The sequence below is a fragment of the Salvelinus fontinalis genome, unplaced genomic scaffold, assembly GCF_029448725.1.
Source record: "Salvelinus fontinalis isolate EN_2023a unplaced genomic scaffold, ASM2944872v1 scaffold_0027, whole genome shotgun sequence".
Lineage (NCBI taxonomy): Eukaryota > Metazoa > Chordata > Actinopteri > Salmoniformes > Salmonidae > Salvelinus > Salvelinus fontinalis.
This window is the reverse complement of record NW_026600236.1, coordinates 562,222-587,441: the sequence shown is the minus strand read 5'-3', so window position 1 is coordinate 587,441 and position 25,220 is coordinate 562,222. Positions and strand designations below refer to the sequence as shown.

The window sequence follows — 25,220 nt, the reverse complement described above, 5'->3', positions numbered from 1 at the left end:
TTTCTGTTACTGTAGTAGAGTAGATAACGTGTCTTTCTGTTACTGTAGTAGAGTAGATAACGTGTCTTTCTGTAGTAGAGTAGATCATGTGTCACTGTTACTGTAGTAGAGTAGATAATGTGTCTTTCGGTTACTGTAGTAGAGTAGATAATGTGTCTTACTGTAGTAGAGTAGATAATGTGTCTTACTGTAGTAGAGTAGATAATGTGTCTTACTGTAGTAGAGTAGATAATGTGTCTTACTGTAGTAGAGTAGATAATGTGTCTTACTGTAGTAGAGTAGATAATGTGTCTTACTGTAGTAGAGTAGATAATGTGTCTTACTGTAGTAGAGTAGATCATGTGTCTTACTGTAGTAGAGTAGATAATGTGTCTTACTATAGTAGAGTAGATAATGTGTCTTACTGTAGTAGAGTAGATAATGTCTTACTGTAGTAGAGTAGATAATGTGTCTTACTGTAGTAGAGTAGATAATGTGTCTTACGGTAGTAGAGTAGATAATGTGTCTTACTGTAGAAGAGTAGATAATGTGTCTTACTGTAGTAGAGTAGATAATGTCTTACTGTAGTAGAGTAGATAATGTGTCTTACTGTAGTAGAGTAGATAATGTGTCTTACTGTAGTAGAGTAGATAATGTGTCTTACTGTAGTAGAGTAGATAATGTGTCTTACTGTAGTAGAGTAGATAATGTGTCTTACTGTAGTAGAGTAGATAATGTGTCTTACTGTAGTAGAGTAGATAATGTGTCTTTCTGTTACTGTTGTAGAGTAGATAATGTGTCTTACTGTAGTAGAGTAGATAATGTGTCTTTCGGTTACTGTAGTAGAGTAGATAATGTGTCTTACTGTAGTAGAGTAGATAATGTGTCTTACTGTAGTAGAGTAGATAATGTGTCTTACTGTAGTAGAGTAGATAATGTGTCTTACTGTAGTAGAGTAGATAATGTGTCTTACTGTAGTAGAGTAGATAATGTGTCTTACTGTAGTAGAGTAGATAATGTGTCTTACTGGAGTAGAGTAGATAATGTGTCTTACTGTAGTAGAGTAGATAATGTGTCTTACTGTAGTAGAGTAGATAATGTGTCTTACTGTAGTAGAGTAGATAATGTGTCTTACTGTAGTAGAGTAGATAATGTGTCTTACTGTAGTAGAGTAGATAATGTGTCTTACTGTAGTAGAGTAGATAATGTGTCTTACTGTAGTAGAGTAGATAATGTGTCTTTCTGTTACTGTTGTAGAGTAGATAATGTGTCTTACTGTAGTAGAGTAGATAATGTGTCTTTCTGTTACTGTAGTAGAGTAGATAATGTGTCTTACTGTAGTAGAGTAGATAATGTGTCTTACTGTAGTAGAGTAGATAACGTGTCTTTCTGTAGTAGAGTAGATCATGTGTCTTACTGTTACTGTAGTAGAGTAGATAATGTCTTACTGTAGTAGAGTAGATAATGTGTCTTACTGTAGTAGAGTAGATAATGTGTCTTACTGTTACTGTAGTAGAGTAGATAATGTGTCTTACTGTAGAAGAGTAGATAATGTGTCTTACTGTAGTAGAGTAGATAATGTGTCTTACTGTAGTAGAGTAGATAATGTGTCTTACTGTAGTAGAGTAGATAATGTGTCTTACTGTAGTAGAGTAGATAATGTGTCTTACTGTAGTAGAGTAGATAATGTGTCTTACTGTAGTAGAGTAGATAATGTGTCTTTTTGTTACTGTTGTAGAGTAGATAATGTGTCTTACTGTAGTAGAGTAGATAATGTGTCTTTCGGTTACTGTAGTAGAGTAGATAATGTGTCTTACTGTAGTAGAGTAGATAATGTGTCTTACTGTAGTAGAGTAGATAATGTGTCTTACTGTAGTAGAGTAGATAATGTGTCTTACTGTAGTAGAGTAGATAATGTGTCTTACTGTAGTAGAGTAGATAATGTGTCTTACTGTAGTAGAGTAGATAATGTGTCTTACTGGAGTAGAGTAGATAATGTGTCTTACTGGAGTAGAGTAGATAATGTGTCTTACTGGAGTAGAGTAGATAATGTGTCTTACTGGAGTAGAGTAGATAATGTGTCTTACTGGAGTAGAGTAGATAATGTGTCTTACTGTAGTAGAGTAGATAATGTGTCTTACTGTAGTAGAGTAGATAATGTCTTACTGTAGTAGAGTAGATAGTGTCTTACTGTAGTAGAGTAGATAATGTGTCTTACTGTAGTAGAGTAGATAATGTGTCTTACTGTAGTAGAGTAGATAATGTGTCTTACTGTAGTAGAGTAGATAATGTGTCTTTCTGTTACTGTAGTAGAGTAGATAATGTGTCTTACTGTAGTAGAGTAGATAATGTGTCTTACTGTAGTAGAGTAGATAATGTGTCTTACTGTAGTAGAGTAGATCATGTGTCTTTCTGTTACTGTAGTAGAGTAGATCATGTGTCTTTCTGTTACTGTAGTAGAGTAGATAACGTGTCTTTCTGTTACTGTAGTAGAGTAGATAACGTGTCTTTCTGTTACTGTAGTAGAGTAGATAATGTGTCTTTCTGTTACTGTAGTAGAGTAGATAATGTGTCTTTCTGTTACTGTAGTAGAGTAGATAATGTGTCTTACTGTAGTAGAGTAGATAACGTGTCTTTCTGTTACTGTAGTAGAGTAGATAATGTGTCTTACTGTAGTAGAGTAGATAATGTGTCTTACTGTAGTAGAGTAGATAACGTGTCTTTCTGTAGTAGAGTAGATCATGTGTCACTGTTACTGTAGTAGAGTAGATAATGTGTCTTTCGGTTACTGTAGTAGAGTAGATAATGTGTCTTACTGTAGTAGAGTAGATAATGTGTCTTACTGTAGTAGAGTAGATAATGTGTCTTACTGTAGTAGAGTAGATAATGTGTCTTACTGTAGTAGAGTAGATAATGTGTCTTACTGTAGTAGAGTAGATCATGTGTCTTACTGTAGTAGAGTAGATAATGTGTCTTACTATAGTAGAGTAGATAATGTGTCTTACTGTAGTAGAGTAGATAATGTCTTACTGTAGTAGAGTAGATAATGTGTCTTACTGTAGTAGAGTAGATAATGTGTCTTACGGTAGTAGAGTAGATAATGTGTCTTACTGTAGAAGAGTAGATAATGTGTCTTACTGTAGTAGAGTAGATAATGTGTCTTACTGTAGTAGAGTAGATAATGTGTCTTACTGTAGTAGAGTAGATAATGTGTCTTACTGTAGTAGAGTAGATAATGTGTCTTACTGTAGTAGAGTAGATAATGTGTCTTACTGTAGTAGAGTAGATAATGTGTCTTACTGTAGTAGAGTAGATAATGTGTCTTACTGTAGTAGAGTAGATAATGTGTCTTTCTGTTACTGTTGTAGAGTAGATAATGTGTCTTACTGTAGTAGAGTAGATAATGTGTCTTTCGGTTACTGTAGTAGAGTAGATAATGTGTCTTACTGTAGTAGAGTAGATAATGTGTCTTACTGTAGTAGAGTAGATAATGTGTCTTACTGTAGTAGAGTAGATAATGTGTCTTACTGTAGTAGAGTAGATAATGTGTCTTACTGTAGTAGAGTAGATAATGTGTCTTACTGTAGTAGAGTAGATAATGTGTCTTACTGGAGTAGAGTAGATAATGTGTCTTACTGGAGTAGAGTAGATAATGTGTCTTACTGTAGTAGAGTAGATAATGTGTCTTACTGTAGTAGAGTAGATAATGTGTCTTACTGTAGTAGAGTAGATAATGTGTCTTACTGTAGTAGAGTAGATAATGTGTCTTACTGTAGTAGAGTAGATAATGTGTCTTACTGTAGTAGAGTAGATAATGTGTCTTACTGTAGTAGAGTAGATAGTGTCTTACTGTAGTAGAGTAGATAGTGTCTTACTGTAGTAGAGTAGATAGTGTCTTACTGTAGTAGAGTAGATAATGTGTCTTACTGTAGTAGAGTAGATAATGTGTCTTTCTGTTACTGTAGTAGAGTAGATAATGTGTCTTACTGTAGTAGAGTAGATAATGTGTCTTACTGTAGTAGAGTAGATAATGTGTCTTACTGTAGTAGAGTAGATCATGTGTCTTTCTGTTACTGTAGTAGAGTAGATCATGTGTCTTTCTGTTACTGTAGTAGAGTAGATAATGTGTCTTTCTGTTACTGTAGTAGAGTAGATAACGTGTCTTACTGTTACTGTAGTAGAGTAGATAATGTGTCTTACTGTTACTGTAGTAGAGTAGATAATGTGTCTTACTGTAGTAGAGTAGATAATGTGTCTTTCTGTTACTGTAGTAGAGTAGATAATGTGTCTTTCTGTTACTGTAGTAGAGTAGATAACGTGTCTTACTGTTACTGTAGTAGAGTAGATAATGTGTCTTTCTGTAGTAGAGTAGATCATGTGTCACTGTTACTGTAGTAGAGTAGATAATGTGTCTTACTGTTACTGTAGTAGAGTAGATAACGTGTCTTACTGTTACTGTAGTAGAGTAGATAATGTGTCTTACTGTAGTAGAGTAGATAACGTGTCTTTCTGTAGTAGAGTAGATCATGTGTCACTGTTACTGTAGTAGAGTAGATAATGTGTCTTTCGGTTACTGTAGTAGAGTAGATAATGTGTCTTACTGTAGTAGAGTAGATAATGTGTCTTACTGTAGTAGAGTAGATAATGTGTCTTACTGTAGTAGAGTAGATAATGTGTCTTACTGTAGTAGAGTAGATAATGTGTCTTACTGTAGTAGAGTAGATAATGTGTCTTACTGTAGTAGAGTAGATAATGTGTCTTACTGTAGTAGAGTAGATAATGTGTCTTACTGGAGTAGAGTAGATAATGTGTCTTACTGGAGTAGAGTAGATAATGTGTCTTACTGGAGTAGAGTAGATAATGTGTCTTACTGGAGTAGAGTAGATAATGTGTCTTACTGTAGTAGAGTAGATAATGTGTCTTACTGTAGTAGAGTAGATAATGTGTCTTACTGTAGTAGAGTAGATAATGTCTTACTGTAGTAGAGTAGATAGTGTCTTACTGTAGTAGAGTAGATAATGTGTCTTACTGTAGTAGAGTAGATAATGTGTCTTTCTGTTACTGTAGTAGAGTAGATAATGTGTCTTACTGTAGTAGAGTAGATAATGTGTCTTACTGTAGTAGAGTAGATAATGTGTCTTACTGTAGTAGAGTAGATCATGTGTCTTTCTGTTACTGTAGTAGAGTAGATCATGTGTCTTTCTGTTACTGTAGTAGAGTAAATAACGTGTCTTTCTGTTACTGTAGTAGAGTAGATAACGTGTCTTTCTGTTACTGTAGTAGAGTAGATCATGTGTCTTACTGTAGTAGAGTAGATAATGTGTCTTACTGTAGTAGAGTAGATAACGTGTCTTTCTGTTACTGTAGTAGAGTAGATAATGTCTTACTGTTGAAGAGTAGATAATGTGTCTTACTGTAGTAGAGTAGATCATGTGTCTTACTGTAGTAGAGTAGATAATGTGTCTTTCTGTAGTAGAGTAGATAATGTGTCTTACTGTAGTAGAGTAGATAATGTGTCTTACTGTAGTAGAGTAGATAATGTGTCTTACTGTAGTAGAGTAGATCATGTGTCTTTCTGTTACTGTAGTAGAGTAGATCATGTGTCTTTCTGTTACTGTAGTAGAGTAAATAATGTGTCTTTCTGTTACTGTAGTAGAGTAGATAACGTGTCTTTCTGTTACTGTAGTAGAGTAGATAATGTCTTACTGTTGAAGAGTAGATAATGTGTCTTACTGTAGTAGAGTAGATCATGTGTCTTACTGTAGTAGAGTAGATAATGTGTCTTTCTGTAGTAGAGTAGATAATGTGTCTTACTGTAGTAGAGTAGATAATGTGTCTTACTGTAGTAGAGTAGATAATGTGTCTTACTGTAGTAGAGTAGATAATGTGTCTTACTGTAGTAGAGTAGATCATGTATCTTACTGTAGTAGAGTAGATCATGTGTCTTACTGTAGTAGAGTAGATCATGTATCTTACTGTAGTAGAGTAGATCATGTGTCTTACTGGAGTAGAGTAGATAATGTGTCTTACTGTAGTAGAGTAGATAATGTGTCTTACTGTAGTAGAGTAGATAATGTGTCTTACTGTAGAAGAGTAGATAATGTGAGATTACACAACTCCTAGTTTCCCCTACAAAGGAACAAACACTCACATACATCGAATGGAGAGGGGTCTCGAGATGCCACACGTCAAAGTCTTAATTTTCACTCGGTTATTGATTTTCACATCGAACGTGAGAAAACAACTGGAAGACGAGTTACGTAGGAGATAAATGAGGAAGTCATAAATGTTATTGAGCAGAGTTACTGTATGGAGCTGCTGTAAATGAAATCTGTCCTTACCAACGCAACAAATAAATACACATCTGTATACAATATCTGTGATATATATGAAAACAAACCCAACGTCCTCGTGGTTCCGTGTTGCATTGCAGGACTTCCCCATCATGTTCATTCATCACCTAGCAACAGTGAGCCTGATCAGTTTCTCCTACGCTAACAACATGCTACGTGTCGGGAGCCTGGTGATGTGCGTTCACGACGCATCAGACTTCCTACTAGAGGTGAGTGTGGACACACGCACACACACGCACACACACACACACACACACACACACACACACACATACATACTACTCGGAATGAGTTGGGAATACATTCTCAGTGATATTCTAGTGTAGATATTGGAATATACGTGAAAGTACAGTACATGTATTTTGTTCCTCACGAAACTTTTAGAACGTACAATATGACAGTATATCGATGTTTACCTTCTCTCCTTCTTCAGGCAGCCAAGCTGGCCAACTACGCCAAGTACCAGCACCTGTGTGACTTCCTGTTTGTTCTGTTTGCAGTAGTCTTCTTCATCACAAGGCTTGTCCTCTACCCTCTATGGTTAGTGACGGTATGGGTGTCCTCTACACTAAGGTGTATTCATTTAGGAATCAAACGAAGTAAATGGGCCAAAACAGGAAGGTACTTAACTGAATTTGTCCAATAAGTAACTTTTGGTTTTGTTTGGAAACTTGAGTTGAAAACATTTTGCTACAGTTTTCACTAACAAAACATCCCTGTTATTTGTCTACCTTCTACCTTTATGGTTAGTGTCTGTGTGTGTATCTGTCTGTCTGTCTGTAGTCACAGCAGCTTGTCTGTCTGTCTGTCTGCCAGGTCTCGCTTGGGAAACAGGTCTGACCTCAATGGGACTTCCTGGTTAAGTGAAGGTTAAATAACATTCAGCAGAGCTATCTAACCTCTGTGGTTAGTTATTGACTCTAAGGGTGCATCCCTATCCCCTATTCCAGAGCCCAAAGTGCCCTGGTCAACAATAGTCGACTACTTAGAGAAGAGGTTTGGGACGCGGAAACCATCTGTGATATTAGTATGGATGGAAGCAGCTCTACGGGACGACCGACAGTCGAGGGCCAGGTCTATGATGGCCAGTGGAGGTAACCTCCTGAGCTGCTATATTCAGCGTCTTGGAAGTGTTTCCCAAATGACACCCTATTCCCTACGTAGTGCACTACTTTAGACCAGAGCCCTATAAAACCCTATTCCCTACATAGTGCACTACTTTAGACCAGAGCCCTATGGCACCCTATTCCCTATATGGTGCACTACTTTAGACCAGAGCCCTATGGCACCCTATATGGTGCACTACTTTAGACCAGAGCCCTATGGCACCCTATTCCCTATATAGTGCACTACTTTAGACCAGAGCCCTATGGCACCCTATTCCCTACGTAGTGCACTACTTTAGACCCTATTCCCTACATAGTACACTACTTTAGACCCTATTCCCTACATAGTACACTACTTTAGACCCTATTCCCTACATAGTACACTACTTTAGACCAGAGCCCTATGGAACCCTATTCCCTACGTCGTGCACTACTTTAGACCCTATTCCCTACATAGTACACTACTTTTTACCCTATTCCCTACGTAGTGCACTACTTTAGACCAGAGCCCTATGGCACCCTATTCCCTATATGGTGCACTACTTTAGACCAGAGCCCTATGGCACCCTATTCCCTATATAGTGCACTACTTTAGACCAGAGCCCAATGGCACCCTATTCCCTATATGGTGCACTACTTTAGACCAGAGCCCTATGGCACCCTATTCCCTATATAGTGCACTACTTTAGACCAGAGCCCTATGGCACCCTATTCCCTACATAGTACACTACTTTTTACCCTATTCCCTACGTAGTGCACTACTTTAGACCCTATTCCCTACATAGTACACTACTTTAGACCCTATTCCCTACATAGTACACTACTTTAGACCAGAGCCCTATGGAACCCTATTCCCTACGTCGTGCACTACTTTAGACCCTATTCCCTACATAGTACACTACTTTTTACCCTATTCCCTACGTAGTGCACTACTTTAGACCAGAGCCCTATGGCACCCTATTCCCTATATGGTGCACTACTTTAGACCAGAGCCCTATGGCACCCTATTCCCTATATAGTGCACTACTTTAGACCAGAGCCCTATGGCACCCTATTCCCTATATAGTGCACTACTTTAGACCAGAGCACTATAGGCCCTTGTCAAAAAGTAGTACACTATAGTTTATATAGGGCAAGGGTCCCCAATTGCATTTAGTCTTGGGGCATATTTTCTATTGAGCGGCTAGTCAGGGAGCCGGAGCATAGTTATAAAACATTTATATACTGCAAATTGACCACAAGAATCCAAAACAAATACAGTATTAGACAAATAATTTCAAACCTTGATTACATATGCCTCTATTATTTCGGGGGAATACTTGGGAACAGATTTACGAAATTTAAATCACTTTGAGCTGATTTCCTATCCAACTCAAGGTGCCTTTAAAAAATGTTTACCCCCCCCCCCCCTACCCAACGTAAAACATATTTTCACATGACCCTCCCCTTGTACTCCAAAATAAATTGCACCCCCCCCCCTCCCCCCTCATGGAATTAACTCAAAAGTTCACAAATAACTGTGTGTTATAATATGGACTTCAGCATGCTTTTGTGGCACAGTCGATGCCACGCAGGGCTATGGGCCAGGGTTGAAGGTTCACCGGTCACCACGGACTAGCTCACCCTCTCTGTTTCCCTGTTTCACCTACACTACAATCAGAGCTGTCTGTAGACAATAATCAGCTAGGGGGGGGGGGGGGAATGAGATTTAACATATTTATAATTATATAAAGTTATTACAACACCTTTTCCACCAACAGGTTTCTGTGACAAACACAAAATAAACAAAGCATACCGACTTCAGGTACTTCAATATCATGGTTTGTGTTTTCAACACACTAATAAATAGACTGTCAAACAAACAGAAAATACATCCCTCCCTTGTAGGTTTACCCTTTATAGAAGGCTTGACAGTCTCTTAATGTCATTCAACTTTTTGGTGTTTTGTAACAGACGTCTCGTTCCATTGATCAGTTTGGATTGATTTGATTTGTCAGTTAAGACCAGTATATATACACACACAGTGGCCAGTTTATTAGGTACACCACCCCATCATGAAACTGGTTCGTTCCTACAGACAGTGAGTCACGTAACCGTGGCTTGCTATATAAAGCAGGCAGACAGGCATCGAGACATTCAGTTACTGTTTGATTGAAGGTTAGAATGGGAAAAACAACTGATCTAAGCGACTTTGAACGTATGATCGTCGATGCCAGACGCGCCAGTTCCAGTATCTCAGAAACAGCCGGCCGCCTGGGCTTTTCATGCACGACAGTTTCTGGGGTTTACAGAGAATGGTGCGACAAACACACAGTCAGTGGCAGTCCTGTGGGTGAAAACAGCTCGTTGATGAGAGGTCGAAGGAGAATAGCAAGAATCGTGCAAGCTAATAGTCGGGCCACAAACTGCCAAATTACGGTGCAGTCGTTGTGTATCTCGGGAACGCACAACTCGGCGGTCCTTGTCACGGATTGGCTATTGCAGCAGACGACCACACCGGGTTCCACTCATATCAGCTAAAAACAAGAAGAAGTGGCTCCAGTGGGCATGCCATCACCAACACTGGACCATTGAAGAGTGTAAAAACATTGCCTGGTCTGATGAATCTCGGTTCTTGTTGCGTCATGCTGATGGCAGAGTCAGGATTCTGCGTAAGCAGCATGAGTCCATGGCCACGTCCTGCCTGGTGTCAACGGTACAGGCTGGTCGCGGTGATGTCATGGTGTGGGGAAATGCTTTCCTGGCACACGTTAGGTCCCTTGATACCAATTGAGTAACGTTTGACTGCCACACCTTGTAAAATCCAACACCCGAAGAATTCAGGCTGTTCTGGAGGCAAAGGTGGGTCCGACCCTGTACTAAGTGGGTGTACCTAATAAACTGTACACTGAGTGTATCCACACAGTACACATATTGTTTTCAAAGTGACCGGGATTGCACAATAGTCAGGGACTTATTTTCATTATGGTCCCTATTTTATTTACATAGATACAGACACATTACATAGGTACAGACACGTTACATTGATACAGACACATTACATAGATGCATACCAAAAAAGGATTCACACAGATAGACTCTTGTCTTTAAAACAGTGAATATTAATACAGTGAATATTAAGAGTCTCTGGCTGGTGGACATATCTAACAAATGAAAAAGAGTCTGTGATAATTCTGTGGACCAAACCAAGTTGAATGAATACTCCTCTTTTTTTCCCCACAGATAGCCAGCCTAGTGTCATGTAAATATTCAGTCAGTCATATTTCTCAAATACCGGAGCCCGTGGAGTTCAAATAGACTTTTATTACAACGTAACAAAAGTCAAGCTGGTTCATGAATACAATTAACTTTCCAGTCTCAGTACTAGCTGCGTAAAATGCTTGACCATCAGTTGAGTATGAGGGGGGAGTTTAAGTACAATTCTTAGCAGCTTGTTTTGCCTGGTCTTTAGATGTTTGGGACTGCTGGTGAACCATGGTCTGCAGGCATAATCAAAGTGACACTGGACTAGCACACCTTCTAGGGTGTCAGTAGCTTGGCTTCCATCCAAAATGGCGTCTAAAATCCGCAAATAGGCACATTCTCCCATCAGAATTGTGTTTCCATTAAATTGGCTTATTGCGGATAAAAGTCTGTGTGGTGCACATCAAAAACTACCCTTTGAGGTTAAATTACTACGTATTAAATAAAAGTTAAATGGGTTTCCATCACATTTTCAACTCTAGTTCTACTGTTACGTAGGAATATGGAATGTTCCCACTCTGATGTTGACAGTTCCAGCTAACAGCTCACAGATACAGTGTAGGTATAACCTATATACTCTAGTTCTACTGTTACGTAGGAATATGGAATGTTCCCACTCTGATGTTGACAGGTCCAGCTAACAGCTCACAGATACAGTGTAGGTAAAACCTACATGATGACATTATTATGGACAAAAGATTATTTTTATTTGTCAAACGGCAGCCAAGCATCGGTCATCTTGTCACCACAATAAAACCCTCGATATTTATTGTAAAGGAGCATCAATCTCATCACCTTGTGAACTTCATCGTAATTAATTTAATCTGTAGCCTAATAAACTTCATGCTTTCCTGACGAGTCAAAGTGGGAGGACCACACAACATATCATCGTGTGACTCCCGAGTTTACTTCCATATAATGGTTATTATATCAATAAATCAAATCAAATTTTATTAGTCACATGCTCCGAATACAACAGGTGTAGTAGACCTTACAGTGAAATGCTTACTTACGAGCCCTTAACCAACAATGCAGTTTCAAAAAATACGGATAAGAGATAAAAGTAAACAAGTAATTAAAGAGCAGCAGTAAAAAATAACAATATATACAGGGGGGTGAGGTACAGAGTCAATGTGCGGGGCACTGGTTAGTTGAGGTAGTATGTACATGTAGGTAGAGTTATTAAAGTGACTATGCATAGATGACAACAAAGTGGCAGTGGTGTGGAGGGGGGGGGGGGCAATGCGAATAGTCTGGGTAGCCATTTGACTAGATGTTCAGGACTCTTATGGCTTGGGGGTAGAAGCTGTTTAGAAGCCTCTTGGACCTAGACTTGGCACTCCGGTACCGCTTGTGGTGCGGTAGCAGAGAGAACAGTCTATGACTAGGGTGGCTGGAGTCTTTGACAATTTCTAGGGCCTTCATCGGACACCGCCTGGTATAGAGGTCCTGGATGGCAGGAAGCTTGGCCCCAGTGATGTACTGGGCCGTACACACTACCCTCTGTAGAGCCTTGCGGTCGGAGGCCGAGCATTTGCCATACCAGGCAGTGATGCAACCAGTCAGGATGCTCTCGATGGTGCAGCTGTAGAACCTTTTGAGGATCTGAGGACCCATGCCAAATCTTTTCAGTCTCCTGAGGGGGAATAAGTTTTGTCGTGCCCGCTTCACGACTGCCATGGTGTGCTTGGACCATGTTAGTTTGTTGGTGATGTGGACACCAAGGAACTTGAAGCTCTCAATCTGCTCCACTGCAGCCCCGTCGATGAGAATGGGGGCGTGCTCGGTCCGCCTTTTCCTGTAGTCCACAATCATCTCCTTTGTCTTGATCACGTTGAGGGAGAAGTTGTTGTCCTGGCACCACACGGCCAGGTCTCTGACCTCCCTATAGGCTGTCTCGTTGTTGTCGGTGATCAGTCCTACCACTGTTGTGTCATCGGCAAATTTGATGATGGTGTTGGAGTCGTGCCTGGCCATGCAGTCGTGAGTGAACAGGAAGTACAGGAGGGACTAAGCACGCACCCCTGAGGGGCCCCTGTGTTGCGGATCAGCGTGGCGGATGTGTTGTTACCTACCCTCACCACCTGGAGACGGCCCGTCAGGAAGTCCAGGATCTAGTTGCAGAGGGAGGTATTTAGTCCCAGGGTCCTTAGCTTATTGATGAGCTTTGAGGGCATTATGGTGTTGAACGCTGAGCTGTAATCAGTGAATAGCATTCTCACATAGGTGTTCCTTTTGTCCAGGTGGGAAAGGGCAGTGTGGAGTGCGATTGAGGTGGTGGTGTTGTAGGCTAGTCTAGGTAGGATAATTGTATTGTCCCTAAACAAGATCAATAGGGGAGCTTTTTGCGCTGCGTGTCTCATGTCTTCACTGTTATTTCATGTACAATGATGCACCTGGCCTCTTCCGCTTCCTATCAGCTATTCCTATGTCCTATTTGTTATTGTGGATTGATATTGAAGATTGATGCAGCTTTGAATGCGTGGTGTTGGATTCTAAACTTTGAACATTGAGATATTAAAGACATGATAGATCAGACGCATAGTATATAAAGGAGTGAGATCTGTAGAAAGACAGAATGGCTGTGGAATGTGCTGGGTGGACGGGAGGAGATCACAGGATTGCTATAGGGGAAGCGAATGGACATCTGTGGATTAGGCGAAGGAGGGGTTGAGGTCAGGTCAGATCCCCTGAAGGGAGTAATAGTGGTTTATTATCCTATTACCCTCTTCCTTTAGAACCAGAAGATGTAAGGATTGGAGAGAAGGAGGGGTTGTTGTCAGGTCAGATCCCCTGAAGGGAGAAATAGTGGTTTATTATCCTATTACCCTCTTCCTGTAGAACCAGAAGATGTAAGGATTGGAGAGAAGGAGGAGTTGTTGTCAGGTCAGATCCCCTGAAGGGAGAAATAGTGGTTTATTATCCTATTACCCTCTTCCTGTAGAACCAGAAGATATAAGGATTGGAGAGAAGGAAGGGTTGTTGTCAGGTCAGATCCCCTGAAGGGAGAAATAGTGGTTTATTATCCTATTACCCTCTTCCTGTAGAACCAGAAGATGTAAGGATTGGAGAGAAGGAGGAGTTGTTGTCTTTATACTGATGTATCGACCCTTTGAGAAGAACCTGGTGAAGCTTCTCTAGTGTCCGTGAGTTATTTACTCTGTAAAATAAGAACCTAACAGTGGTATAAAAATTAAAAAAACACACACTACCCTCCCCTGTGTACAATCAAATAAAACACACACAACACTCTCCTATTTTCGACCATAAATGTCTAACTGTCCCTAAGGGCTGTAATGGAAACCTAGGTAGGGCATAAGGACTAGGGAGGCATATGTTGCCTGACAACAGCCTATCTGTCTGACTGTTTAACTACTGCACTGCAGGCCTCACAGGTCTAGTTTATTAGAAAAATTACAAAAAAATATGTGGATTTAATTATGTAGTCTTGGAGGAATGGAAACTACTAAATGTTTTTAGTGAGCTGGTTGGTAGGAGAGTACACTCTCAGCAGGGGAAGGCAGTTCTCAGAAAAGTCCAACTTGTTTTCCCATTTGGAGAAATTACTGTGTGGTTGCATGTGCATTTCCTTCCTTCCTTCCTTCCTTCCTTCCTTCCTTCCTTCCTGTCTGTCTGTCTGTCTGTCTGTCTGTCTGTCTGTCTGTCTGTCTGTCAACATACTTTCCATACACATATTAATTCATGGTGTGATCCTTCCTGTGTTGTTCCAGGATCCTGAACACAACATTGTTTGAGAGCTGGGAGATCATTGGTCCATACCCTTCCTGGTGGCTCTTCAACTCCCTACTGCTGGTGCTACAGGTGCTGCATGTCATCTGGTCCTACCTCATAGCCAGGATCGCCTACAAGGCCTTGGTCCGAGGAAAGGTGGGTGGATTGTGAATGTACAGCTCTGAGCTCATTTTGTTACATTACAGCCTTGTTCTAAAATGGATGAAATCGTTTTCTCCCCTCAATCTACACACAATACCCCATAATGACAAAGCAATTTAAAAAAACAACTGAAATATCACATTTACATAAGTATTCAGAACCTTTACTCAGTACTTTGTTGAAGCACGGCGATTACAACCTTGAGTCTTCTTGGGTATGACGCTACAAGCTTGGCACACCTGTATTTGGGGAGTTTCTCCCATTCTTCTCTGCAGATCCTCTCAAGCTCTGTCAGGTTGGATGGGGAGCGTCGCTGCACAGCTATTTTCAGGTCTCTCCAGAGATGTTCAAGTCTGGGCCACTCAAGGACTTGTCCTGAAGCCACTCTTGCATTGTCTTGGCTGTGTGATTAGGGTCGTTGTCCTGTTAGAAGGTGAACCTTCGCCCCAGTCTGAGGTCCTGGAGCAGGTTTTCATCAAGGATCTCTCTGTATTTTGCTCCGTTCATCTTTCCCTCAATCCTGACTAGTCTCCCAGTCCCTACCGCCGAAAAACATCCCCACAGCATGATGCTGCCACCACCATGCTTCACCGTAGGGATGGTGCCACCACCATGCTTCACCGTAGGGATGCTGCCACCACCATGCTTCACCGTAGGGATGCTGCCACCACCATGCTTCACCGTAGGGATGGTGCCACCACCATGCTTCACCGTAGGGATGGTGCCACCACCATGCTTCACCGTAGGGATGGTGCCACCACCATGCTTCACCGTAGGGATGCTGCCACCACTATGCTTCACCGTAGGGATGCTGCCACCACCATGCTTCACCGTAGGGATGGTGCCTCGTTTCCTCTAGACGTGACACTTGGCATTCAGGCCAAAGAGTTCAATCTTGGTTCATCAGACCAAAGAATCTTGTTTCTCATAGTCTGATTCTTTAGGTGCCTTTTGGAAAACTCCAAGCGGGCTGTCGTGCATTTTACTGAGGAGTAGCTTCCGACTGACCACTCTACCGGATTGATTGAGTGCTGCAGAGATGGTTGTCATTCTGGAAGATTCTCCCATCGCCACAGGGGAACTCTAGAGCTCTGTCAGAGTGACCATCAGGTTCTTGGTCACCTCCCTGACCAAGGCCCTTCTTCCCCGACTGCCCAGTTTGGCCGGGCGGCCAGCTCTAGGAAGAGTCTTGGTGGTTCCAAACTTCTTCTATTTAAGAATGGAGGACACTGTGTTCTTGGGGATCTTTAATGCTGCAGAAATGTTTTGTTACCCTTCCCAATATTACATTATGGGTTATTGTGTGTAGATTGATGAGGAAAAACATTTATTTAATCAATTTCAGAATAAGTCTGTAACGTAACAAAATGTGAAAAAAATTGGGTCTGTATTGGCTATTACAGGTGAGATGTAGACAGGTGAGTGTGAGGTGTAACTACCAAAGGTAACTACTAGGTACTAGTAGCTGGGATAACCTACCTACTTAACATGGTCAGAGGAAAGGTGAGTGGGATTGATGTATGACAGCTCTGACTCAAGGTTAGAGACAAAACTCTGTGTTCTAGCCAGTCTGTATGAGGACAGGGCCTGTATTCAGACAGCGTCTCAGAGTAGAAGTGCTGATCTAGGATCAGGTCCTTCCTGTCTAGTTCATCTTATTGATTATGATCTAAAATACAAAACGGATGCTATATCATCAATGTTACTCTTAGAATGTTGTGAATACAGGCCCAGACTTAAGAAATTCCATTATGTCAGACCTCAGGCTATAGTTATTTAATTCCATTATATCAGACCTCAGGCTATAGTTATTAAATTCCATTACGTCAGACCTCAGGCTATAGTTATGAAATTCCATTATGTCAGACCTCAGGCTATAGTTATGAAATTCCATTATGTCGGACCTCAGGCTATAGTTATGAAATTCCATTATGTCGGACCTCAGGCTATAGTTATGAAATTCCATTATGTCAGACCTCAGGCTATAGTTATTAAATTCCATTATGTCAGACCTCAGGCTAGTTATTAAATTCCATTATGTCAGACCTCCGGCTATAGTTATTAAATTCCATTATGTCAGACCTCCGGCTAGTTATTAAATTCCATTATGTCAGACCTCCGGCTAGTTATTAAATTCCATTACGTCAGACCTCCGGCTAGTTATTAAATTCCATTACGTCAGACCTCCGGCTAGTTATTAAATTCCATTACGTCAGACCTCCGGCTAGTTATTAAATTCCATTACGTCAGACCTCCGGCTAGTTATTAAATTCCATTACGTCAGACCTCCGGCTAGTTATTAAATTCCATTACGTCAGACCTCCGGCTAGTTATTAAATTCCATTACGTCAGACCTCCGGCTAGTTATTAAATTCCATTACGTCAGACCTCCGGCTAGTTATTAAATTCCATTACGTCAGACCTCCGGCTAGTTATTAAATTCCATTATGTCAGACCTCCGGCTAGTTATTAAATTCCATTATGTCAGACCTCAGGCTAGTTATTAAATCCCATTATGTCAGACCTCCGGCTAGTTATTAAATTCCATTACGTCAGACCTCCGGCTAGTTATTAAATTCCATTACGTCAGACCTCCGGCTAGTTATTAAATTCCATTATGTCAGACCTCCGGCTATAGTTATTAAATTCCATTATGTCAGACCTCAGGCTAGTTATTAAATTCCATTATGTCAGACCTCAGGCTATAGTTATTAAATTCCATTATGTCAGACCTCAGGCTATAGTTATTAAATTCCATTACGTCAGACCTCAGGCTATAGTTATTAAATTCCATTATGTCAGACCTCCGGCTATAGTTATTAAATTCCATTATGTCAGACCTCAGGCTATAGTTATTAAATTCCATTATGTCAGACCTCCGGCTATAGTTATTAAATTCCATTATGTCAGACCTCCGGCTAGTTATTAAATTCCATTATGTCAGACCTCCGGCTAGTTATTAAATTCCATTATGTCAGACCTCAGGCTAGTTATTAAATTCCATTATGTCAGACCTCCGGCTATAGTTATTAAATTCCATTATGTCAGACCTCAGGCTATAGTTATTAAATTCCATTATGTCAGACCTCCGGCTATAGTTATTAAATTCCATTATGTCAGACCTCAGGCTAGTTATTAAATTCCATTATGTCAGACCTCAGGCTATAGTTATTAAATTCCATTATGTCAGACCTCCGGCTATAGTTATTAAATTCCATTATGTCAGACCTCCGACTATAGTTATTCAATTCCATTATGTCAGACCTCCGGCTATAGTTATTAAATTCCATTATGTCAGACCTCCGGCTAGTTATTAAATTCCATTATGTCAGACCTCCGGCTAGTTATTAAATTCCATTATGTCAGACCTCCGGCTAGTTATTAAATTCCATTATGTCAGACCTCCGGCTAGTTATTAAATTCCATTACGTCAGACCTCAGGCTAGTTATTAAATTCCATTACGTCAGACCTCAGGCTATAGTTATTAAATTCCATTACGTCAGACCTCAGGCTATAGTTATTAAATTCCATTATGTCAGACCTCCGGCTATAGTTATTAAATTCCATTATGTCAGACCTCCGGCTAGTTATTAAATTCCATTATGTCGGACCTCAGGCTATAGTTATTAAATTCCATTACGTCAGACCTCAGGCTAGTTATTAAATTCCATTACGTCAGACCTCAGGCTATAGTTATTAAATTCCATTACGTCAGACCTCAGGCTATAGTTATTAAATTCCATTACGTCAGACCTCAGGCTATTGTTATGAAATTCCATTACGTCAGACCTCAGGCTATAGTTATGAAATCCTAATGCTATGATTGTGGAAGCTATAGGTAACATTTCATCTGTGTTTGTTCATTGCTTTCTTCCTCTTCTTGTATTGATTCTCTGTCCTTCTCTCTGCAGAGATGGTTTGTTTCCTCTCTTGGGTGGAGGGTCCCATCTCTCCATCCGTCTCCTCAGTCCTCATTCTCCGCTTTACTGTCTAAACTACGATTAAGGTCCGTCTATTGGTCAGTTGCACACAAGGTCCAACCGAAATTTGACTTCCACATTTAACCCAACCCCTCTGAAAGACACATATACTGTTTTTTTTTATGGAGAGGTGCGGGGAGCTGTTGTTATTTTGGGGGGATAAGTGCCTTGCTCAAGTGCACAACTGCAGGCAATAGCATCCTGGTTGTCAGCTCACTTCCCGCCAGATTGACAACTACCTTTTCTGCTCTGCAGTCTCCTATCATTCCTTTCACTCTTATGCCAATATCATTTATTTTTGTTCATGTGGTTGTGGCTTCATGCATATGAGCCAGACGGGCTGTCAGGTTTTTACATGCTCCTTTACACTCCATCTTGTGGCACTTGTGAGCATGTGCAGTTTGAGTCAGAATTCATTAAGGAAGTCTGATCTATTTTTTGGGGGACCAGAAATAAATTTACATATGAAAATATTCTAATGTTATTTATGTATTTGTAAATAAGCTATGAAGATGAAGTGCCCTAATCTTTTCCGATCTGGTAACATGTTTCCAGGCTGTCTAGCTAAATGTCTACGGAGTTCAATTGTGATGCGTCTATCAGAGTACCGTCAACTGTGATACGTCTATCAGAGTACCGTCAACTGTGATACGTCTATCAGAGTACCGTCAACTGTGATACGTCTATCAGAGTACCGTCAACTGTGATACGTCTATCAGAGAGTACCGTCAACTGTGATACGTCTATCAGAGAGTACCGTCAACTGTGATACGTCTATCAGAGAGTACCGTCAACTGTGATACGTCTATCAGAGTACCGTCAACTGTGATACGTCTATCAGAGAGTACCGTCAACTGTGATACGTCTATCAGAGAGTACCGTCAACTGTGATACGTCTATCAGAGTACCGTCAACTGTGATACGTCTATCAGAGAGTACCGTCAACTGTGATACGTCTATCAGAGTACCGTCAACTGTGATACGTCTATCAGAGAGTACCGTCAACTGTGATACGTCTATCAGAGTACCGTCAACTGTGATACGTCTATCAGAGTGTACCGTCAACTGTGATACGTCTATCAGAGTGTACCGTCAACTGTGATACGTCTATCAGAGTACCGTCAACTGTGATACGTCTATCAGAGAGTACCGTCAACTGTGATACGTCTATCAGAGAGTACCGTCAACTGTGATACGTCTATCAGAGTACCGTCAACTGTGATACGTCTATCAGAGTACCGTCAACTGTGATACGTCTATCAGAGTACCGTCAACTGTGATACGTCTATCAGAGTGTACCGTCAACTGTGATACGTCTATCAGAGAGTACCGTCAACTGTGATACGTCTATCAGAGTGTACCGTCAACTGTGATACGTCTATCAGAGTACCGTCAACTGTGATACGTCTATCAGAGTGTACCGTCAACTGTGATACGTCTATCAGAGTACCGTCAACTGTGATACGTCTATCAGAGAGTACCGTCAACTGTGATACGTCTATCAGAGAGTACCGTCAACTGTGATACGTCTATCAGAGAGTACCGTCAACTGTGATACGTCTATCAGAGTACCGTCAACTGTGATAAGTCTATCAGAGTACCGTCAACTGTGATACGTCTATCAGAGTACCGTCAACTGTGATACGTCTATCAGAGAGTACCGTCAACTGTGATACGTCTATCAGAGAGTACCGTCAACTGTGATACGTCTATCAGAGAGTACCGTCAACTGTGATACGTCTATCAGAGAGTACCGTCAACTGTGATACGTCTATCAGAGTACCGTCAACTGTGATACGTCTATCAGAGTACCGTCAACTGTGATACGTCTATCAGAGTACCGTCAACTGTGATACGTCTATCAGAGAGTACCGTCAACTGTGATACGTCTATCAGAGAGTACCGTCAACTGTGATACGTCTATCAGAGTACCGTCAACTGTGATACGTCTATCAGAGTACCGTCAACTGTGATACGTCTATCAGAGTACCGTCAACTGTGATACGTCTATCAGAGTACCGTCAACTGTGATACGTCTATCAGAGAGTACCGTCAACTGTGATACGTCTATCAGAGAGTACCGTCAACTGTGATACGTCTATCAGAGTACCGTCAACTGTGATACGTCTATCAGAGTGTACCGTCAATTACATATGCACCATCAGCCAATACTTGTAAAAATGTCCCTTCCTTAATGTACCTGTTTGTCCTGTGTAACTGCGTGCTGTTCTTTGGGTGCTGATATCCATAGTTTAAAAATAAATAAAAACGTCATTCTATGTGACTACGTGCACTACTACTCAATACTTTTGGAAATATCCATTCTGTTACTTTGAATCGTAACATTGTATATCTCTCTGTCTGACAGGTTTCTAAGGATGACCGCAGTGATGTTGAGAGCAGCTCAGAGGAGGAGGTGGACACCAACGGGACCAATGGCAGGGGGGTTAAAATGGTGTTCTCTCGTAAGGTAGAGAACGGTACCAACGGCCACGCCGTCACCACTAGAACCTGGCCACAACAGATACGTAGCAGCAGCAGCAGGTGATAGAAAAAGAGGAGTCTGCTGTCTGATTCACAGTATAGGGCTGACTGGGGTCCGATATGTCTGGCCTGGTTACACTGGGCATCCACTAGTTGTCGGAACTGTGCTGGAAAGGACCATGTGGAAAAGAAAAGGAAAATATCTGAGCCAGCACAGTACTGTTCAGGTCGGCCCTATAGTGAGAATCAGGCATATCTGAGCCAACACAGTACTGTTCAGGTCGGCCCTATAGTGAGAATCAGGCATATCTGAGCCAACACAGTACTGTTCAGGTCGGCCCTATAGTGAGAATCAGGCATATCTGAGCCAACACAGTACTGTTCACGTCGACCCTATAATGAATGTCTGTGAGACCTTTCCACTACTAGTTCATCCTATCCTACACTACATCTTGAAGTGCTTTTCCTCTCATCCAGTTCCCTGGACGTTTTAAGTCCGTTTCCTCATTCAACTCTGACTCTTAATAATACTGTTTTTTTCCAGCACTGACAATGATCGGTGACTATGACAACAGACGATGGATGAATAGACAGACACTACCGTGACCCATAGAATCCAAACTGATTACATTTAACTGATTAAAAACACTATTTTCATTCCCTTGTGTCAAGTGAATGGGTCTGACTGTATTTTAATTCCCTTGTGTCCATAGAATGGGTCTGACTGTATTTTAATTCCATTGTGGCCATAGAATGGGTCTGACTGTATTTGAATTCCCTTGTGGCCATAGAATGGGTCTGACTGTATTTGAATTCCCTTGTGGTCATAGAATGGGTCTGACTGTATTTTAATTCCCCCGTGTCCATAGAATGGGTCTGACTATTTTAATTCCCTCGTGTCCATAGAATGGGTCAGACTGTATTTTAATTCCCCCGTGTCCATAGAATGGGTCTGACTGTATTTTAATTCCATTGTGCCCATAGAATGGGTCTAACGGTTTAAATTCTTATTCCACTTTTTAATGTGATGCCGCAGTTTGTTGGGGAGGATGTTCTCTCCCTGTTTTATGTCAGTTGAACTGAAGTTATTACTGTATATATTTTTTAAACAAATAAATGTTTATTTGTGAAAGATATGTTTTTATTCATATTACACGGCTGTAAAATGACAATACCCCACCACCCAAACCCGTGCTTCAGTGTATCCTGAGAGAAATGAAATATGAGATATGATAGGAGAGGGATTTTACATTTAACTTGATTTAATATGACAATTTAGGCATTTAATAACTTAACAAGTAATCCAGTAGTTTAGAACGATCTCTGCTGCAGTCCTCTCTGTAGTGGCATCTTCTGTATGCTAAAGGGCCAAGTCAGGACCATGGGGAGAAAGAGACTGAAGACAGATGACATTCTCATTCTTTAGCTACACAAAACGGTTGATCACATGATCAATACCCAAATATTATAATTTGAAGTCTATTGGGAGGAATAGAAATGCCCATGAGTGTGAGGACAAACTATCCAGGCCTCTATGGTTTGAGGGCCTCCACGTTCTGGGTTTCTGCCGCTACCTGCAGCTCTTTCTGCTTGTTCATGTAGCGGTATCCCCGCATGGTGCACAGGTATCCTCCGTAGAGTGTCAATAGCATCATCGAGGCAGAAAATCCCCGGTATCCGAAGTCGGCGAGGCGCTTTGCAGTGGTCAACATGGTGATGGTGTTCCTGGCGGAACCAAATACATGTTGGTCTCGGAGCAGGTTCTCCAGGAACGTCACAACGACGAGTGCTAGCTACATGAATCTCATCGTTTACCGACGTGCTTAACAAAGTGGTTATCACAGCTAATTAATATGCTAACATTTCCCTTAACATTATAATCGGGTGTTGATGCTAAAGACCCTGATGTAACTTAGCCAGCTAACGTTAGCGAGTTACTGTTAGCTAGTTAAAAGTTAGCAAGCAAGCGTTTTGTTTTTATCAACAAATAACATCAAAATGCTGTGATTTTCCCGTTTCAGATGATTATGTAGCTACATTGCATTGTTGCTTACCTTTCTTGTAAAGGAGAATGACGGTCAGATTGTTGATACCCTTCTCAATGTTAACACTCACCTAACCAAATGGCTAACTGCACCTTTCGTAACTGATAGCAGGGAGGTTTTGCGAGAGAAAGTCCATTCGGTTCTTCAGTAATCAGTAGAGGGATGAGTAACGTTCTATCGATGTTTCCTGCCGGACGTATTTTGATGACGCACTCGATGGCACAGTTTGACAATGGTTTCTTTCTACTAGTTCACACAGCCACAAATGTAATATCGTGGCTATATCGTAAAAAATGTATGAAAACAAAAATGTGCTTTTTAGTCTTAATTTGGGGTTAATGTTAGGCATTATTTTAGCAGTGTGGCTAATGTTAACATCTAATTTTAAGATTAGAAATTGTAGGAATATGCCAGGTTTATGACTTTGTGGCTGTGGTAACTAGTAACGATTCCATAGCGACTGCAGCATGTGGAGCAGAGAGTGACGTTCTGGTGGAAAAACTATTTAATAAATTCTTACACAATCCACCAGGAGGACACTAGTGCCAGCCAGCTAAATGACTACCAGAGACGACATCGTTGCTCCCGCTTCCACCTCTCCCTGGCTGTCACCATGTGGGTCCCTCTGAACCATGGAAACTCTGCCCTGCTGGGGCTCAGCCCTGGAAGTGCTACCGCTCGGCTGCCCGGAGGCTGAGGAAGCTCGGGCGGTCTGACTTTGACCACTTTAAGGAGTTAAAGATCAGAGGAGACATGGCGGAGCACGCCAGGGAACACTTAACAAAACACAGTGGGATGGCGCTAATGCAGTGCTTTGAGTAGTACCACCTGGGATCCTAGACTGCTGCTCTTCATGAGAAAATAGACACTTCCTAGTAGATCAAATCTGACTGGACATTTACTTTTAGTGTCTGTTATAATGATTGTGTTAAAGGAGTAATGTGAAATTCTTGTAAAAATATGTTGCTTGAAGTGACAATGAAGCCCACTTGAAATCTGTATGTGCAGGAGCTTCAAGCAAAGTTAAACAAGGATCAGTATGTTGATTGAACACTGGGGGACAATACTGGGTTGTTATCGCTGTCTAATGCCACCTGCATCATGCATATTTTAGACAACTATACAGTTGGTTGATCTAACTCAATACGCTTCATACAGGAGGTATTTTTGGGCAATTTCGTGGTAATGGAATTAAGCTGACAGATTTTTCACTTTAAAATGTATGCCAAACATAAAACATTGATTTTAAAGTTTAACAAACCATAGAACTCTATGCTCAATGATCAATTTACACAGTAAATAAAAAAAATACATTTACTGGAAAAACTGCAGATGCAAAGGTTGATAACAAAATTATGGTAAAATCTCCCTCAGTTTTGTTCTGTTACATAACTTTGTATCTGCCACATGTGGCTTGTTGCACCTTAATTGCGGAGGAAAGGCTTGTGGTAATGCCTGGAATGGAATAAATGGAATGTTATCAGACACATCTAACTAATGGTTTCCATGAGTTTTATACTATCCCATTCACTCCATTCCAGCCATTATTATGGGCCGTCCTCCCCTCAGCAGCCTCCTGTGATTTATTCTGCACAGTTCTTCCTGTAAATGTGTATTTTCTGTGGAGTATGTTAAAAGTAGTCCTTGTGCATAGAGTTGTATGGTTTGTTAAACTTTGAAATCAATATTTTTTGTTTGGCATACATTTTAAAGTGAATAATCAGAGTCTCTCAGCCTAATTCTTTTACCATAGAATTGCCCTTTGGCAAACAATCATGAATGTTCGACTGATAGATAACATAATAAATTAATTGTGTATGTTTTCAAAATCAGAAATAAGGCACATGATTTTAACTTCTCCAAAGCATGTTACATTTGTTAATGTAATGAATTCTAAACTTGAACAGAACTCTCTCAAAGTGCAGTAGAAAATCACCTCTATTAGCCCTGTCTACAACATGCACCTGTGACACAGGAAGTAGATAGCCTAAGCCAGTTGGTCCTATTTCCTGACCCCATAATAACCACTATCTCGCTGCATGAGGATGATGCTGTTATTAGCCTACTGTCTCACTACAATTGGTTATGACCGCTATTCCAGCTGTTGCATAGCGCTTTGTATGCGCCAAATAAGA

The 25,220-nt window shown here is 40.8% G+C and overlaps 2 protein-coding genes across 2 annotated transcripts in view; one reads left to right on the top strand and one right to left on the bottom strand.

Moving 5' to 3' along the window:
• LOC129842247 (ceramide synthase 5-like) overlaps positions 1-22,172 on the top strand; it is a 45,695-nt gene extending 23,523 nt beyond the window's left edge. Inside the window, exons 7-10 of the mRNA XM_055910721.1 lie at positions 6,413-6,541; positions 6,766-6,872; positions 14,413-14,569; positions 20,925-22,172. Coding sequence (XP_055766696.1) covers positions 6,413-6,541; positions 6,766-6,872; positions 14,413-14,569; positions 20,925-21,104 — 573 coding nt within the window. The 3' untranslated portion in view covers positions 21,105-22,172. The remainder of the gene's footprint in view (positions 1-6,412; positions 6,542-6,765; positions 6,873-14,412; positions 14,570-20,924) is intronic.
• A 112-nt stretch (positions 22,173-22,284) lies between these two features.
• LOC129842248 (cytochrome c oxidase assembly protein COX14 homolog) lies at positions 22,285-23,282 on the bottom strand. The gene is made up of 2 exons (XM_055910722.1): positions 23,095-23,282; positions 22,285-22,765 (listed from the first exon to the last, which is right to left on the bottom strand). The coding sequence occupies exon 2, from the start codon at positions 22,750-22,752 to the stop codon at positions 22,573-22,575; it is 180 nt and encodes a 59-aa protein (XP_055766697.1). The 5' UTR covers positions 22,753-22,765; positions 23,095-23,282; the 3' UTR covers positions 22,285-22,572.
• Positions 23,283-25,220: the final 1,938 nt, after the last annotated feature.

Bases quoted from the DNA above. Each gene is read 5' to 3' on its own strand.
- LOC129842248 (XM_055910722.1), bottom strand. From the start codon at position 22,752: ATGTTGACCACTGCAAAGCGCCTCGCCGACTTCGGATACCGGGGATTT.